General features: G+C 35.0%; 1 protein-coding gene across 1 annotated transcript in view; it reads left to right on the top strand.

The window, feature by feature from the left end:
• The window catches only part of LOC308703179 (cadherin-like protein 26), a gene marked incomplete at both ends in the record, with an annotated part of 34,162 nt that extends 15,456 nt beyond the window's left edge, over positions 1 to 18,706 (top strand). Inside the window, 16 exons of the mRNA XM_081386500.1 lie at positions 8,090 to 8,174; positions 8,318 to 8,473; positions 8,568 to 8,712; positions 9,267 to 9,460; positions 9,615 to 9,746; positions 9,848 to 10,030; positions 10,306 to 10,625; positions 10,735 to 10,877; positions 11,650 to 11,874; positions 12,044 to 12,265; positions 16,612 to 16,730; positions 17,513 to 17,632; positions 17,940 to 18,011; positions 18,100 to 18,132; positions 18,228 to 18,305; positions 18,488 to 18,706. Coding sequence (XP_081242626.1) covers positions 8,090 to 8,174; positions 8,318 to 8,473; positions 8,568 to 8,712; positions 9,267 to 9,460; positions 9,615 to 9,746; positions 9,848 to 10,030; positions 10,306 to 10,625; positions 10,735 to 10,877; positions 11,650 to 11,874; positions 12,044 to 12,265; positions 16,612 to 16,730; positions 17,513 to 17,632; positions 17,940 to 18,011; positions 18,100 to 18,132; positions 18,228 to 18,305; positions 18,488 to 18,706 — 2,446 coding nt within the window. The remainder of the gene's footprint in view (positions 1 to 8,089; positions 8,175 to 8,317; positions 8,474 to 8,567; positions 8,713 to 9,266; positions 9,461 to 9,614; positions 9,747 to 9,847; positions 10,031 to 10,305; positions 10,626 to 10,734; positions 10,878 to 11,649; positions 11,875 to 12,043; positions 12,266 to 16,611; positions 16,731 to 17,512; positions 17,633 to 17,939; positions 18,012 to 18,099; positions 18,133 to 18,227; positions 18,306 to 18,487) is intronic.
• Between the last annotated feature and the right edge of the window lie 496 nt (positions 18,707 to 19,202).

Below are 19,202 nucleotides of genomic sequence, written 5' to 3'. Positions count from 1 at the left end.
GACCATTTGTCTAGAGACCCACCCTCCTCTGTTTGCAAGTTATTTCTAAACTCTTAAAAACCTTATTACCTTTTGTTTTATTTCTTTGGGAATGAGACCTTTGTACCAGTCGCACTGAGACATTTCATACGATACAAAATGTGTAATACTGTATGATAATTATTCACATTATAGATTCTTGGGTAAATTTTGGTGATCTCAGAATGAGGGATGGGGGAAGAGGGGAAGAAATGTATATTAGGATTGCTTAGGTGAGACTTGCGTCTCGAATGATGGTGCTAGTTTCACAAGAGAGAGTTCAAATGTTAATTTCCAAAAAATGTATTTTGTCCTCTCAGGGAGTGGTTGTTCCTCAAGCAGACTGCCTGGCATTTATCTAATTTCTCAAGTCTTAAAGGGTTGATGGAGGTCGGTATAAAAATAATACAAAATGTAACTTATCAATATCCATTATTTTTTTATTCATGTTACATCTCAACAATTGACATACTGTAACATCACACAAATAAGGACTGCTAAGGTCAAATTTGTAAAATACAAATAATGGACTAACATAGACTCACTTAGTGTGTACTAACTTGCCAAGACTGTTCCATGTTCCAACGAATGTACAATGCCAATAACCAAAGTGCAGGCATGTGCTCTGATTACACCCTCTGATAGCATTGCTCATATGTCTGCTTTTAGGAAATTAGCTGGGAATTAGGTGTGCCTTGTGTCAGATAATTTTTTATTAATTACTGTTGAGCAGTGTTTCCAAAGAATTCAAATTAAGCAGCTCCTCAAGGTAACAACGGTGACGCATTGCTGCCACATGCATATTAATACGTAATTAATACTCGTAATAACGAGATGTATTGTCATTAAAACAACATCTTTTTCTCGTAATAAGCAGTGTTTCCAAAGAATTCAAATTAAGCAGCTCCTCAAGGTAACAACGGTGACACATTGCTGCCACATGCATATTAATACGTAATTAATACTCGTAATAACGAGATGTAATGTCATTAAAACTACATCTTTTTCTCGTAATAACGATGTTATCGTAATAACGATAGATGTTATTTCGTTAAAACAACAAATGTTCTAGGCCTTATAAGGACATTTGTAGTCATGTACAAAATATGCCTTTAGTTTATCCACATAAAAAGCTGAAGCAGCAGCCCCCAATGGACATTCATGTTAAAAGATCAAATTCTGTACATACCTTATTAATAAAGCATGTGTAGCCTACAGATTAGCAGATGAGCACAGAATACGAACATTGCGTTTAATTGCACATTAGGCTAAGCGTTTTCCTCCCATAGAAAACCCTTATTATAAAGAAAAAGCTCAATGTGGCTTAATAGGCTACTACAGTGATAAAGATCAAATGCTGTACACACCTTATTAATAAACCATACTATCCTACAGAAAAGCAGATGAGCCCAATTGTTCTGGTCAAATAGAAAAGAATAATACATCATTCAACTACCTTTATTTGTGTAAACAAACTCTCAGACATGAGAAATATAGCTTACGAATTAAAATGCTTTGTTATTTTTTCAGACACATTTATCATCATTAACCAACTTTTGCCGGTGCACTGTAAAAAGTTTAACTATTATTTACTCAATTTTATTGGTGAAACATTTTTACACTCAAAAAAATTGAGTAAATTTTAAAGCTGTGAAATCAATGAAATATACTGTATGAATTGAGTAAATGCAAGTAAAAAAATTAAGTAAATCTGAGTAACTGCATCTGGTACATTAACAAATAAAATTGAGTAGAAATAATTTAACATTTAAACATTAAAAAAAAACAATATTTATGAGTAATATTAACTGTTTTTATTAATGAGTAAAATTAACTTTTTTATTTTCTCTAAACCTTTGTAAAATAGTACTCCAGACAACCACCATTATACATTACATTGGCCTTTATTTTCAATGAGTACAGCAATACAGCACATTTTAGACTGTTTTTTCATGTATACAATATTGCCTGCATTTAAACTTATTTAACAAGTAAAAATGAAATATTTAAACATTCAGGTAGCCTAATTCAAGTGTAATCAACCACTCTGTTATCCAATATCCACCGAATCTGCGCTGGTCCTCATGCCGGAGACAGACTCGCGCTCTGCGGGTGAACTTTGAACTTCATACCGCCGTCCTGCGTTTCACTCACAGTCACTGTCTGAGGCACAGCCGAAATATACTGCGAGCGACTGACACAACCTGCCAATAAACAAAAAGTGATAGTTCTGAGGACATTTTATCATCCAAATGATAATAATTATATTCATTATCATTATGAAAGTCATGTGTTTATGCAAAGCGTTTCAATCACGCAAAAAGACAAACGCGGCTCTCGTCTCGTTTAGGTGTCGAATTACGCCTCTGTATGTTGTTTTGCATTAAATATGATTTAAAGCACAGTAATGATTTTATAGATAAAATAAAACATACACCAACCTGAATTTCACAGTGAAAATGCACCAAATCTGCGACGCTGAGAAGAGAGCTGTTGTTCTGGAGACTGGAGAGTTCAAACAGCCACGCTCACTCCAACCGTCGAGTTTTCGTCACGTCAGAGGGTGGGGGAGGGGGGCATTGTTTTAATTGAGTAAACTTACTCAATTTTAAGAGCGTGTTAAATATATTAATAATATTGATTTGAATTAAGTAATTTTTTTGTTTCTTGAAACAGATCAGTTTAATTAAACATTCTCAAATATTTTGATAGAAATTTCACATATATATTAAGTATATTATAAAGAAATAATTGGTTAGTCAAATACTAAATTATTTTATTGAAAAAAACTTAAATATATCTGTAAATTTTAGATAAAATTAACTGTTGGATTTTTACTCAATTATTTTGGTATGTTTAACTCAAACAATCAAGTAAACGATATACAGAGATTTTATTAAGTTAACAAAGTTAAAAATTTCTGTAATATTTACTAAGCCACAGAATTATTTTTTACAGTGCATGCTTTGCGGCAAGATCTATGGATGCGCTTGAGCGCAGAATAGGCTGTAGCCTACATGCACCTAGGATTGAATATAAACAATGATTGAATATAAACGTGCGATAAGTCCTAATTGCTTAAATTAATGACTAACGAGTTATGTCGAAATAACAAGATATTTTGTCGCAATAACGACTTTTGTCGAAATAACGACATGTCGAAATAATGAGTTATAATGTCAAAATAACAAGTTATAATGTCAAAATAACGAAATATTATGTCAAAATAATTAATATTATGTCGAAATAACGAGATATGTAGAAATAACAACATATGTCGAAATAACAAGATATTATGTCGAAATAACGACTTATTATTTTGAAATAACAAGATATTATGTTGATATAATGACTTAATATCTCGAAATAACAAGATATTTATTTCGAAATAACGAGATATTATGTTGAAATAACGACTTATGTCAAAATAATGAGAAATTCTGTCGATATAATGACTTAATATCTCGAAATAACGACTTATGTTGGAACAAGATATTTATTTCAAAATAATGATATTATGTTGAAATAACGACTTATGTCAAAATAATGAGAAATTTTGCCGATATAACGACTTAATATCTCGAAATAACGAGAGAAGTTTTCTTTCTTTTTTTTCTCACCTTGCGGTTCAGGGCTTTTGTAAATTTTCACTTCAGTGAAAAGTCTACTTTCATATTATAGCTAATTTAGCTTTTGTTTATGGTGAAATTAAGAAATTAAGACCTCCACACCAAGGGGTAAAACATTAATATAGGCATTTCACATGCATGCTTTGCTTTAGTAATTGTTTCTAGATTGTTGTTGGATTACGAAGCATGAATTATGAATTTGTAATCTGCCACATTGTACTAATTTTTCTTCTAATTTTAATTTAGTTAAACTGTGTCCATTATTGTTGTTGGGTTTTTTTTTTTTTTTTTTTTTTTTTGATGTTTAGCAAAATTAAAATGAGGGAATGAATTAGTACAATGTGGCAATGATTCAACTTGAAACGATGGAAGGGATTTTTAATTTATGGCTATGATGTTGTCAAGGATGGTCAGGCTCCATCACCATTCAATCACAACAATCACTATCAGGTGAGTATTAATCATCAGCTCCTGCACGCCATCTGCTCATCACCACCTACACTTATAAGCACACACCTCACTCTGGAACTTTGTCTGGTTTCATGAGTAAGGACTCACTTCATTGTCCTGTCCTACCTTCCATGCATCTTTGGCAAAGTCTACTAGTCTTCTAGTCCTCTTCCTCTTCCCACACCTGTGTGTGCTTCCACCATTCTCCGCTCCATCATCCATGACCTCCTCAACCATCTAAACAGAAAAGACTGTCAGTATCTCTGTTCATCATTACTCATAGACATTTACCTTTAAAGGTTCCCTCTACTGCTACATTTGCTTCATATTGTCAATAAACCTGTTTCTCACCTATTGGATAATCAGTATGACAAATATTTGTTCTTTTTATTTGGTCGAATTTGCATTTAATTTTGAAGTCATTATTCATACTTTTCTGACTAAGGTACAGTAGTCAGGGTCTTCTCTGACTCAAACCCCCAATCACTCACCTAACCCTCAATCACTGCCCGCTGCATGGGTGTGTGTTCACTACTCACTATTCTGCTCCTAATGTGTGCACACTAACTTGGATGGGTTAAATGCAGAGGTCAAATTCCAAATATGGGTTACCATACTTTGCCATCACGTGTCACTTTCAATTCAAATGTTGATTACTGTATAAAGTACAAAACATTTGCTGAATGTTTTAAACATATTTAATTTCAGCTATAGTTGCCAAAGTAATATTTCTCATTTTGGTTTAGTTTAAGTTAAAGTAGCCTACAAAAATAACTCAAACTAAATAAACTAAAACAATAAAACTATAGACATATAAACACACACACAAATAATTCAAAATATGAACTAAAACTATAATAGTATATCAATGATAGTAAAATGGCACTGAGCCAGTCCCTGCTCTCCCTGATTTGAATATCCCCTCCCCTCTCCCATCAGTTATATGAGCAGCGGTGAACACTATTGCTCTATGAGAAAGAAGGAAACTCAGACTCCTTCACACTGGATTGCTTGACGATCTGCTTCAACATGAAGACCCTTCCTGTCAGTTTGCTCCTAGTGCTGGTGAGTTCAAAGTCTGTGTGATGTGATACAGCTTTAGCTATGTGTTTATGTTGCAGAAACTAAGTCTAGCACACTGTATAAAGTCAGGTGAAATCCAGGTTTATGTACAATGAGCTGAATAATGTTTGATTTCCATCGAATGATTAGCTGATGTGATTATTTGTTATGTGTCCTATAGTAAAAACTGTAGGTAGAGCATGCTTATTTAATTAGTTCTGTTGACTGGATACATGTTACCACTATTGGGTGTGGATGAAAAGTGTCTTTCATTCCTGTATGTCTACGAGATCATGACACATGAACATGCACTTTAAGAATGGTTTAAATTGTAAGTTCATGCCTTAAGGTACTCTCAAATATGCTTATTAGTAAAACTAATAATTATGTGAATTCAGTCAAATGTGCATTGGCTGTCTCTCTTAAATATAGTATTCTATATTATATGTTCAGTTGCGAGCTTAATTTTGAAGGTTTGACATTGTTTGTCATTAAGGGAATGTCAAGTAGTGCAAGCGTATATGTCCTCAAGCAATGTTAGAAAGGGAAACATCACAGAAAGTTTGATTTATTAATGTAAATGCTGGCCCAAAAAAAGTGAAATTATAAATAACATAATAAAGGACATAATAAAGAATCATTTATGCAACATAATTTACTCTTCAGAAGTTCTCCTTTGGTGCAAATTATATTTTAATTATCCTGACTATGGCAACAAATTAAATGATTTTAATAAGCTTGTCAAAATCTTTTTGCAATTTTGGAGTCAAGTCAAGTCACCTTTATTTATATAGCGCTTTTAACAATACAGATTGTATCAAAGCAGCTTCACATTGATAACATGAAAATAATACAACAAAGTTTGTTTCTAGAAGAAAATTGCTTCATCGTCCACCCTAAGTAAGGCAGATCAGTAATATTGTTGAATATTAAATGTCCCCAACTAAGCAAGCCAAAAGCCAAGGCGACAGTGGCAAGGAACCAAATCTCCATCAGTGACAGAATGGAGAAAAAAAACTTTGGGAGAACCCAAGCTCAGTCGGGGGCCAGTTCTCCTCTGGCCAACGAGCGAACAATGTATGATTATGAGTGAATATTGTTGCAAAGTAAATCCTCACCAATTTATTACAGTGTTTCTATTCCACAAAAACATTTGAATTTGTTTCTTTGACATTACGACCTTAAGTCACAGGAACAATCCTCCTCGAGCAACCTTGGGTTATTGGCTTTTTTTCAAGGAGAAGAACAGGTAGTTCAAGGTTTGTTTCTTGAGGGCATTTAAACCTTTTCAAACCAAGCCATTTTTGGGCAGTAACCCATATTTTTAGCTGCTAGACTAAATCACCCCTCTATTAAGAATCACGCTGACTTACTACTAAAATGAGAATCTCCTACATGTAAAATAACAATAATGTCTAGTCTGGTGAAGATGAATAAGATTCCCAAAAGGTTGAAATTAAAATATTAATTATAAAATAAAACAAACTCAAGTAATCCACAAAGGAAACAGATAACTGAAGAAAGACAAACTAAGGCCCTATCCCAAATGGCACACTTCATATGCACTTTCGGTCTTGTGGACTTACAATGGCTGCCGCGTGCGCGCCTCCTTTAAGTCCGCGAGACCGTAGTGTCCCATTTGTCATTTTAGGTCTCAGAAGGGTGCTCGCTCGATACACAAGCACTTTTGCCGGGCCCGCACGTATCCTTTTCACAACACAAAATAACTGTTTCATCTAAATGTTTCATTCACAGTAGCTGCCTTTCATAAAGCCATTACTATCAAACTTTTGAGAACTTTTTACTTACACTACATAAGTTATGTGGTGTAAGTGTATTTTCTAATGTGGCAACTGTAGCCTGTATTACTGTAATTATTTCAGCAACAAGGGTGAATGGAAACATGCATCTTGAAATGTTTGCTGTTGAATGAACTGATTGTTTAAAGTACTAAACTGAAAGAAGATCATACTGTTGTGTTTTGGTGATTAAACCAAATGTTCTCATTACATATTACAATAATCTTGTGTTTGAAACTATGGTTATGTGGACTGATCAGATTCCAAAAATGAAATCCTTGTAGAGGATTAGATTATATGGCATTTTAAAATACTAGTTACTTTTTTATTGATTACATGATTACTTAATATTCACAAAATGGCAGTAAAAATGCATTATTCTCCTTAATTATTCTTTTTATCTTTTATTTTTTCCTATCCAAAAAAGCCTATACACTAAACATTTCCTATGTTCAGAAAGTCTTTCAGTTTTACCAAATAAACACAGACCGGCCACTAGTTAGGCGAATATAATTAAGTGGACTTTTGAGAGACCGAAAAAAAATAAAAAAAATAAATAAAAAAAAATTAAGTTAAAATTTAGTTAGTGCTTCATTTTGATTGTTTTAATTTTAAGATTAAGATTTAATTTGTTATTAACTTTTCATCAGTTTACGAAAGTAAACCCTGTAGTTTCTTCACAAACCCTAGTTTGGGAAACCCTGAAATAATGTAATGTTTAATGCACCTAATGTTGTTGAAAACAGAAAATGTAATAATTTTTCTTTTTCTTTCTCTTTGTACTTTTTTTTTATCAGCATGATAAAAGATTTTACTTAAATCAATGTGATAATGAGTTAGGTTCAAAGTAATTTAAAAGTAATCAGATTATATTACGTGTATTATATTGTTACTAACTAAAAAACAAATTTCATGTCATTTGTATTCAGTGATGGACTACAATTTGTAAGTAATCTACCCAGCACTGAAGATAATTAAAATGTAGGTAAAATAGGACATGTTATGGCCGGAATTCGTGAGATTCACTTATTGACATAACCTTTATAACAACTTTCATAACATTATTTATAACTTCTTTATTCTCTTCGTTTTAACTCAGTTTACCTGGACCGTGTGTGCGTGGGCTGACAGGGGAAGACAGAAGCGTGCATGGATCATTGACTCTTTCACTATCGAGGAAGAAAACCCTGGACCATTTCCATATATCCTAGGCAAGGTGAGCGGAGTTAGAAACAGTTACCTTTTTTGTCATTCAATTCCATTTCATTTTTATGGCGTTTTTCACATTACATATGTGTACAAGTACTGGACTAGCATGATTATGTGAACATTTAAGTGTGCATGTTGTTTGTGTTTCAGATTGAACTTGAAAGGTCTTATTTAGTCGGATTCCAGCTAAAAGGTCAGGGTGTGGATTTAGAGCCAAAGGATATTCTTAGTATTGATACAGAAGGTAATGTTGTAGTACGTGGAAAGGTGGACTTTGAAAATAAACAAGGAATTAAAGTTCTCAGAGTAAGTACTCCCTAATAAACAAATCGCATTGAAATTCATGTAAATACACTGCAAAAAAGGCTTGTATATTGACATACGCTGGACTCAATTACAGTTGACATTTGAAGCAAAAGACAAATCAACCAATGAAGTGGAGACAAGGCTTGGGGTTCATATCCGAATATTGGACATAAATGATCATGCTCCAAAATTTCAGCAGTCGGTCTATGAAGTGACTGTGGATGAGTCACACTCTCAAGGTAACCCAGTTTAGTTTGCCCTTAACTAATTTATTTATGAAATTGTCAAATTAAATGATTAGTTCACCGACAAGGCATTTGACATTTTTTTTAATGTCGTTGCAGACCACTATATATATTTTCTATATTTACAAAAGCAAACATTTATAAATTATTAGAATTGTTACACACGACACAACAATTTTTTTTTTTTTTATACAATCAAAGTTCAAAATAATTTGAGGCATTGTAACTTTTTATTTAAGTTACTACAAGATATGAGAGCAAGATTTTTAATGAATAGCCCCTAAACAACTTATTTTGGTCGGTTTCTCACGCCCAACTATTGTTAAAGATACTTTTTATAAAGTGTAAAGTTCTATTTCCTAAGTGCAATGACCATGGTTATTAAACAGATAGGATTGGATTCTGTAATACAGCAGTAAAAACAGCTTACAGGTTTGAAACAACATAAGGGTGAATAAATAAGGACTGGGTGAAATATTCTTAAATATTGAATAAATTCTTTGAGGGTGAAGAAATTACTTTACATTCATCTAGCACTTTTTTTCTAGGTAAAACAGTAATGACAGTACTGGCATCTGATGAAGATGATTCAACAACAAACAATGGAACATTTGATTTAACAATCAAGTCTGTCACACCAATACCAGATAATGTTACATTTTATATTCAGCAGCAAAAAGATGTAAATCAGCAACAGCTACAATACGGGAACATTTATTTTAATGGGTGTTTGAACTATGAGGTATGAAACTAATTTATTTCATTGGTAATAATAAGCTACTTACCTTTGTAGCTTTACCTGTTATTCCATTCAGATGGAACATCATGTATTGCTTTTTGTGCTTTAGAAATATTTCTCCATTCCTACACAAGAAATCTAAATTAATCTTTTCCAGAAAGCTCAGAAATATACAATCCTGGTTGAAGCAAAGGACAAAGGGGAAAAGATACAATTATCAAGTACAAGTACAGTGATAATCAATATTTTGGACAAAAACAACAATCTTCCAGAGTTCTCTGGCAAAACAGTAGGTTTCATATTGGACTGGAAGTTTCCAAGTTGTGATGCTTTCTAATGGTAGGCATATTGTTCTATAAAATCCAACCAAATATTTGACTTGTGTTTCAGGGACCTGGGAAGGTCAAGGAGCGAGAAACTGGGGTTGAAGTTCTGCGACTGCAAGTAACAGACAAAGACACCCGTGGTTCAAAAGCCTGGAAAGCCAAATACACTATCCATGGAGATAAAAAAGAGCAGTTCAAAATTGAAACAGACCCTAAAACAAACGAGGGGATTTTAACGGTCGTTAAGGTAGGCATATGGTTGACGTTTTTATTGTGTAAGTCAGCGTGCCCAAAGGTTGAGTCAGTGTTGCTGGTTTAGGCTGGTTATGCTCAAACAAACAGAGAAAATGTTTCGATTGCGCCAGAACCAGTTTGCACTGAAATACCTTGTCGTTATATTGTTGCCTCTGCTGGGATTGGAGCTATTTTGACATAAAAAAAGATATGAAAATATGTATGCATACATTCATGTTGACACTTCTCTAAACTCTCTTTATTTTTCATCTCATTCCAAACACCTAGCAAATGGACTACGAGGAGCAAACATACCAAAATCTATCCATCAGTGTGCAGAATGAACTTCCTTACTTTTCATGTAAGGTCAAAAAGCAAGGAGAGAATGCCAAGTGGGAGGTCGACGTTATACCCCAAAACTCTGGCATGAGTATTGAAAACCTCTTTAATACCATTCCAGTGACCATTTTAGTTGAAGATATCAACGACCCTCCGGTATTTATACCCCCTGTTAAACACGTTCACATAATGGAGAACATAGCAGCAGGAACAAGTCTTACAACCTTCACTGCTAAAGACATGGATGGAAGCCATACAAACACATTTAAGTATGAGAAGCTCATAATATGTGTAAAACTAATGCCACTGTAGTTTATTGGAGGTACAGGATCACATATAAACACAGGTGAATTCATCTGGTGTTTGTTTGGTTCTCAGATTTGTTAAAGGTGGAGATATTGATGGATGGATAACTGTTGATGCAAAGACTGGACGAGTATCCACAAATAAAATTCTGGACAGAGAGTCGCCATTTGGGATAAACAGCACCTATAGAGCAACCCTATATGCTGTGGATGATGGTAAGATGATGGTTTTTAAAGAAATTTATACTTTTATTCAGCAAAGATGCATTTAATTGATCCAAAGTGACAAAAGATTTATATTTCAAATAAATGCTGTTCTTTTGAACTTTTCATCAAATAATCCTGAAAAAGTTATCACTGTTTCCACAAAAATATTAGGCAGCACAACAGTTTTCAACATTGATAATAATCAGAAATGTTTCATATTAGAATGATTTCTGAAGGATCATGTGACACTGAAGACTGGAGTAATGATGCTGTAATTACAGCATTGCATCACAGGGATAAATTGGAATATTATTGCACGATGCTACTGCTTTTACTGTATTTCTGATCGAATAAACGTAGCGTTGGTGAGCATAACAGACTTAACAGAAATCTGACTGACCACAAACTTTTCAACAGTAGTGTACTTCTAACTATTATAGACATTCTCATATTCTGAAGTATACCTGGACAAAGAAGTTATTTTATTTTATTTACAAAATTATTTACAAATTAAATTTAATTAAGTAATTAATCACACAGGGCCCAACATTAACATCTGTCTAATGCATGAAAAAAAAATAGCTAGAAAATTAGCTAGCCAGTTAGTCTTATGTAACCAGACTTACGATAATGGCATAAAGTCAGTGTCAGAAATGTTATGGTGATACAACTGTCCTCTTATCATAATGAAGAAAGCTAAACTCATGAATGATCATGGATGGCATTATCATGTTTTGTACTCCAAATGAATTTCTGTTTACCCCATGTTTCCGATTGGCAGGTGTCCCACCGCTGACAGGCACCGGAACTCTATTTATTCACCTGAATGATCAAAATGATAACGAACCAATGCTGGAAGTGAACACAGTCAGCATATGCCTGGATACAGAGCCCACAGTGGCCAATATCACAGCTGTAGACCTGGACCTTCCTCCATACAGTTCACCTTTCCACTATGAGCTTTTAGGAGATGTTAAGGACAAATGGAGAGTTGAACCAACCCATGGTAATGTCACCTTCTACTTCACTCATCCCAGTCCCCCCTACACAATTCCTCATTTAATGTCAAATAATGCCAGAGATCTCTTAGAAAGACAACACTCTTCCACCACCTCTTTGAGGTTGTGTTTCTGTATCTTTTAGCAGTAATACTAACACATCTTTTTCTCTTGAAGGCACAACGGTGAGTCTTGTAAAAGAACACAGTGTGTATTCAGGTCATCACCTCCTCCAGATCAAAATATCAGACCTGCAGGGATTGTCCTCCATCCAAAACCTGTCGGTCACAGTGTGTGACTGCTCTATCGCTCCCAACTGCCATGTCAGGATGACTCGGATGGCTCAAATGGGACCTGCTGCAGCCTGGATCGTTGTTCTTACAGTTCTGATCTTCATAGGTAATGCAGTGATTTACTATGTTTTGATGGTATTTACAGTCCTAATAGATGATGAAGGATTTTGCAAACAGTTTCATAATAATAAAAACCCATCCTTCTTTACAAGTCAATCCAACCATTAAAGGGGTCATATAATGGTACATGCACTTTTACAAGTTGATTGTACTGAAATGTGTGTTGGCGGTGCCTGTACACAACCATCATAAAATGATAAAAATACATCCAGTGTTTTTTTTTTTTTAATCTTCTTATATGTTTCCTCCCATCTCAAATCAAGCTGTTCGATTTTGTTCGTTTAATCTTTATATTAATCTTTGCAAATCGCTTGCACGCTTCACGATGAATGAGGCTATTTTTACACTCAGGGTACATTACGACATGTTTTCTATGTATGACGTTCTCAATATAATCCATAATCCCATGTTTATAATGAACAACGCGTTATGGTTATTGTGTTATTGTGTTACAAACGGTGTGCGCACAGAACAGAGGGGCGGGGTGAGCAAAGCTCATTATCATTTAAAGACACATGCACTTAAACGGCGTGCTGAAAACAGCTGTTTTTGACCAGGTAAAATTAGTGTTTTCTTACAATACTAATGAGAATTTTAAATTAAAGTATATTACAAACTTTTAATTTAGACCCTAAAGAATCATATTAGCTTGTGCAAAAATTACATTATATGACCCCTTTAAAGGTGTGGTAAAACAACAACAAAAAATTCTGTGGAAACCTATTGAGACCGGTTTTGGAATGACATATGTTTTTGAGAATTACATTTTTATTTTATTGTTCCAGACCGCCAAAGATGGTGAATCAGAGTGGAAAAGTTTGTGCACTAGCGTACACTCATGAGAATCTCACGCTTTGGCTGACGAAGCAGACAGATAAAGCTTGAAAATACATATCCAAAATATGACAAAGCTTTAATGTACACAGGCAGGTGAACAGGATGCAACAGCATTTATAACATGGACACGAACAATAACCGACAAGGGACTAAACTGAACGGAGAGAATATAAACACAGGGTAAACGAGGGAACTTACTACACAGGTGGATGAAGGTTAACTAATCAGGGACTAACAAGAACAGGTGCAGACAAGACAGAACATAATTGTGACAATACCGGAATCCATATATGTACCTGTATTGGCCCACAGTAGTTTGGGACCTCTGCCAGGCTCTTGCTTCAGATCCACCCCAGGCAGAGCCGGATTAACGCAAAGGCAAACTAGGCACGTGCCTAGGGCCCGATTGGCGGGATGGGGCCCAGACAGAGGGACAAAAAAAATAAAAAAAATAAAATAAATAAATGTTCAAATTTCCTATCTACAATTTATTTCAAAATTTATTAAATAACTAAAAATAGTGACGATGTTTATCTAAACCATAGACTGTTACATTATATCACATTAACGCGAGGCGCCAGCCAGTTAAGTCCGAGGGGACGTCAGCGGCGGTCAGGGGCGGTCAACGAACGCATCCATCAGGTGCTGCGAGTGCGAAGCAAAAGCCTAAATAGGCACGCAAAGAAGCACATTTCGTAATGCAGGTCATCGATTTTGGAGTGATTGCAATGTATTTTAAATATAAACTTGTGGGCTACTGTAGATCAGCGTCATTTCTGGAAAAATAATTCATCGCTTTGTTAGTCTACGAGTTTAAAAGAGCGCGAGCGTCATTAACGTGCCCAGACGCGACGCTTTGAATTTGCGCGTACAATGAATAACATCGCGTTGGGAGCTGACTAATAAAAAAGCTACAAAAGTAAAAGACAAGACGTTTGTATTCAAAGTTAAAAAACCAACACACTGCAACATTTTTAAATGTTTCAAATAAAAGATCTCATATCTATGGGTCTATCTTCTATATTCTGATGCTGATGATTAGATAATACCCTGACATCCTAGCCTATACGAATATTAGTTTAGATTTTTTTTTCTGCTCAGTAGCGATCGTATCTTTCTCTTCCACTTGATTTGTGTATAGCATATTTAAGGTAGCAATGCAATACATAATATCATATTACTGATATTAATAATATGACAATATCTGCAGTCAATATTGATTAAATGGGAGGGAAACATCCTGCCCATAACGTAGCTATGAAAACATTTATAAAAGCACGTTCATGTTCATCTACTGAAGTGCTATTCTGGAACTGTGAATAAACTGAATAAAACAGCAAAATAACAAGAAGAACAATAACATCTTCATTAAACAAAAAAGAGATTACCTTAGATAAAGTTTGATGTAGTAGGCTACCAGTAAAAAGTCTGGACCCATTACTATTTTTAATGTTTCTGAAAGAAGTTTCCTATTATGCTCTTCAAGCCTGCATTTATTGGATCAAAAATACAGAAAAACAGGAATATTCAGCAAGGATGTGTTAAATATATAAAAGTGATAGTGAAGACTTTTTTAAAACAACTTTTTAATAATCAAAAAATCCTGAAAAAAAGTATCACATGTTATAAAATAAATATTAAGCACCATTTCTAACATTTGATAATAAATCAGAATATTATAAAGTTTTCTGAAGGATCACGTGACACTAAATTCAGCTTTGCATCACAGAAATATATTTTAAAGTATAGTAAAATAGAAAACCATTATTTTAAATTGTAATAATATTTCACTATATTATTTTTCTGTATTTTTGATCAAATAAATCCAGGCTTGATGAGCATAAGAGACTTCTTTCAAAAACATTAAAAATAGTCATTTGTCCAAACTTGTGTACTGTGTAAGTAAAAATATACTAAATTTAAAATTAAATGTTGTATAAATAAAAAGGTTAGGAATCATATTTGTTTCAAGTGTTTTTTATTGGGGGTGGGGGGCCTCCAACATGAATTTTGCCTAGGGCCTCCAAATGTCTAGAACCGGCCCTGACCCCAGGGGCTTCCATTCAAAATACTTTCTTGTTCAGTAAAAGGATGGGAATTTCAGACCAATCCTCGGACTCAGATGCTTGAACAGTCACCTCAAACATCTACCTTTCTGCATGTTATGTCATGTGACTAAAAATGTAAATGTGGTAGATGTATTGTGTGCTGTTGAACCCGGCATGTGGTTCACCTTCGTAAACCTAAATGATGCATATTTGCACATCCAGATTACATTCAGACATTCCAGGGCAGAACAGACCAATACTGTGTCCTTCCCTTTGGACTTTCTCTATTCCCATGTGTGATCACACAATGTATTCAGGTAGCATTGGAAGTTATCATTGAAGTGGGACGGCCTGTTGATTCTACACATCGACAAGCAGTCAACAACAACACACTGCACCTACTGAAGCATGTTGCAGCTTCAGGGCTGAAGATGAATCTGCAGAAAAGCTGTTTGTTCTTCATCAGTCAATGTGTTTTCTGGGTATGCACCTGAATTCAATATCAATGAGAGAACTCAAGCAGTGGTAGCAAGGTTCCAATTTTCCAGAAACCCTACATTGAATTATTGTTACTGAACTGCTACCTCAGCAGTCATTCATCTACTGTGGTTACACCTGCAGCCATTTTAATGCTGGTTAATAGCCAGGTGATTGTCAGCTGTTCACAGTTGCGGTTTCTCTGGCATGGTGTGTAGATGAGGCTGCCTCCCACATGCAGAAAAGTGGAAACCACGGATGCTTTTCTGACAGGATGGGGAGAACTGTGGCAGAATTGTGGCATACAGGGGAGGTTTAGTTCATGGCTGAGGGTATGTCATATCAATCTGTTTGAGTTATGGGTGGTATTTCTTACCCTTCATCTTTTCAGACAGGGACCTGCAGGAAGCAGATACTAATGAAAACAGACAATACCACATTAGTGTTTCTCATCGATCTTCAGCATTTTTGCTTCTTGCAGACAGACACCTCCTGTCAATTAGAGCAATGCACATTCCTGGTCAGAGCAAGAGTGTGGCGGATTCCCTTTCTTGCTGCAGCCTGAGCTCAGTGGATAGGTGTCTCCACAGACCAGTGGCTTGATCAATTTGGGAGAGATATGGGATGGTGTCAGTGGACCTCTTTGCCAGCAGGACATTAACACATTGTTCCCTTTGGTTGAGCAGAATCAAATACTTGTTCAAGTACAAGACCTAGCTCACGTGTGGTCAGATCTCCAATACAAGCTAATATCCATTATGAAAAAACAAGCTAGTATCCATTTCCGGGAGAGATTGAAGTTGTGTGTCTGGACCCTGGAGCTCCAGTACTGACTGAATCAATGCAAGATTCTCTGTATGGTACATAAACACTCAACATTCCCACTATGACTAACCATTTCTGGCGGTCTTCCACTGTTAATCGAACCATGGTTGCACCAAGGTAGACAGAAATTTCTCTCTTTTTTCAGCAATGTGCTTGATGGTCCTTCTGATCTCCTGCAAGGCAGAAAAAAAAATGATTGAAATGGACGATGACATTGGTCATCTCATCAAAACAAATACGGAAATTCCAGGAACAGACTGCGTGGTAATTTCATAACACAACCCACAGTAGCGGCCCTTCAGTAATATTTGAATTGGTGCATTTTATTCAGTTTTTGGCAACACTTTACAACAAGGTTCTATATGTCAACATTATGTAATAACATGAAATAATGAACAGTTCTTTTACAGCATTTGTTCATTTAATAGTTATGACTATTGTTATACTTTACAATGTATTTTTTTCCTGTGATCAAAGCTGAATTTTCAGCATCATTACTCCAGTCTTCAGTGTCACATGATCCTTCAGAAATCATTCTAATATGCTGATTTAATGCTCAATAAACATCAATGCATTATGAGACATATTTACATTTTATTTATTAATGAAAAGAAAACATTTATTTGAAATAGAAAGATTTTGTAACATTGTAAAGGGCTTTGTCAATTTTGGTCAATTTAATATGTCCTTGCTGAATAAAAGTAGTAATTTCTTTCAAATGAACCCAAAACTTTTGAAAAGTACTTGATGTGACATTTTTTGACAAGACTGAAATGATGCATAGTTCTTGTTATTTGAAGAATATACTTACAGTAATGTGATATGTGTAAGAAACACTGTAAAATAACATGTTACCACATTAACTTTATAGATTTGTAAATGCTGTAAAAACTATTGTTCATACAGTAGTACATGCTACCTAATTCATTAGCAAATAATAATTAACCAAACCTTATTGTAAAGTATAAAGTATTGATAAGTGTAACTCATATTTATATAAAACATTCATTGTTGCCTTGAATGATTGTTTTAATTTAAATCATCAGGATGTCTTCAGAAAGGTTCCTTCCAGTATAGGCATTCAGAAAACAGATTCCTCTAACGTAAATACCAGCTTAAAGTTGTCTGCAAATGTAAATTCAAGCCACAAGCTCACATCACAAACCGTGAGTAACAATAAAACTCTTCATGTTTGTCTTTGGGGTTAATTAGAGCATTCTGGGAAATAATCTTTGTTTCAAAATTATTTCAAACATAAATAATATCATCTAACATTTCTGGAAATGTTTCTGTATGTTATGTGTATGAGTAATTGTTCATGAGTAATTCAAACTGAAAAATTAAATGTTTTATTTAAAAAATAGTTCAATTTTATTTCTACTCCTTTCAAGTGAAATTCTGCATCTTGTTTGCTATCATATACAGGAGATGTAACTTTTTTTTTAAATTATCTTTTTGCTTCAAAATATCCAGGTGATACATAAAACACTGGAGGCTCCAAAGCTAGACTTCCCCGACCAGATGTTCAAACGCTCAATGCATAGGGTGAGTATTACAACCACAGCAAGTTACCAATGTTTTGGTCATTTCATTGGTTTTGTGATGGACTGTTTCTGCTATGTGTGTTTTCTAGAGTTCCACAAGATTATACAGAGAAAATTTCAAAGTAAGAATGAAGTGACAGTAATAATTAATAACATATGCAAACATTGGCTCAGCTCAGCCTTTCTTACATCATAATCTGTGTTTTTTTTTAAGCAGCGTTCGAGTATCAGATCAAGTGCTTCTTACGGCAATGCGGCTTACCTGAGCAACAGCCTTGCTGTTATCATCAACAAGGTGATTTTATGCTTCTTTCAACATAGACTACTAATCAGAGGATTGAACATATCTACTCATTCTTTATCATTAATCATTTAGAAGCATTTAGAACCTTTAGATCATAAGAAACACGTCCAAATGTTTGACAGGATGGTCAACCATTTTCATTTCATCCCCCCCCCCCTCTCTCTTCTCTTCAGAAACTACTTGCTCTCCAAACCCGTGATGAGGAGTTTGTTGTTTATGAGCCGCACTGCTACGCGGATGAAGGACAAGCTATGGACAATGCTGAACTGGATGCACTTTCTATTCCAGAGAATGACTTTCATCCAGAGATGCTTATCAATCTGGACAACAGGTTCTGCCAACTAGCAAAAATTTCCAGACCTGACCTAATGCAAAGGAAACAGTTATCTTAAGAAGTGTAGCAGATTTTTTGAAAACAAGATCTGAGTGAAAACTTCAATCAAAAATATTGATACAGAATATTGGATGATCAGCGATGCTGAGTTCAGGACAAATGGAACGAGGGTCTTCAAAGATTCTACTGTTTTCTACTGTTTAATAGTGTTGATGTTAATGTAAGCTCAGGTTTTAGGTTTTGTGTCAGTGTAGATACATTTTTTGTTGTGACTCTCAGCGCCACGTCTTGTTTTCTTCTGGTGTTTTAACCACTAAGTGTCACAGTTGTGTTCTGTTTAGTTTGTTTTCATTGGACTTGTCTTCCTGTCTTCATCTCACGTATCATCATCATTATCAGTTCATCTGTATCACCTGGGTTTAGTTCATCATCATCATCTACATCACGACGAGAGCCTGTGCACCTTGTTCCGGATCGGGGCCACATTTAACCATCAAATCGACCTCCCAGACACCACCGGACTGGAGGGAGACCGTCATCCAGTGTCTGGAGAG

Source organism: Scardinius erythrophthalmus, assembly GCF_964197995.2.
Source record: "Scardinius erythrophthalmus genome assembly, chromosome: 15".
NCBI classification, from domain to species: domain Eukaryota; kingdom Metazoa; phylum Chordata; class Actinopteri; order Cypriniformes; family Leuciscidae; genus Scardinius; species Scardinius erythrophthalmus.
Note: the sequence above shows the minus strand (reverse complement) of the source record. Positions and strands in the feature narration are given on the sequence as shown.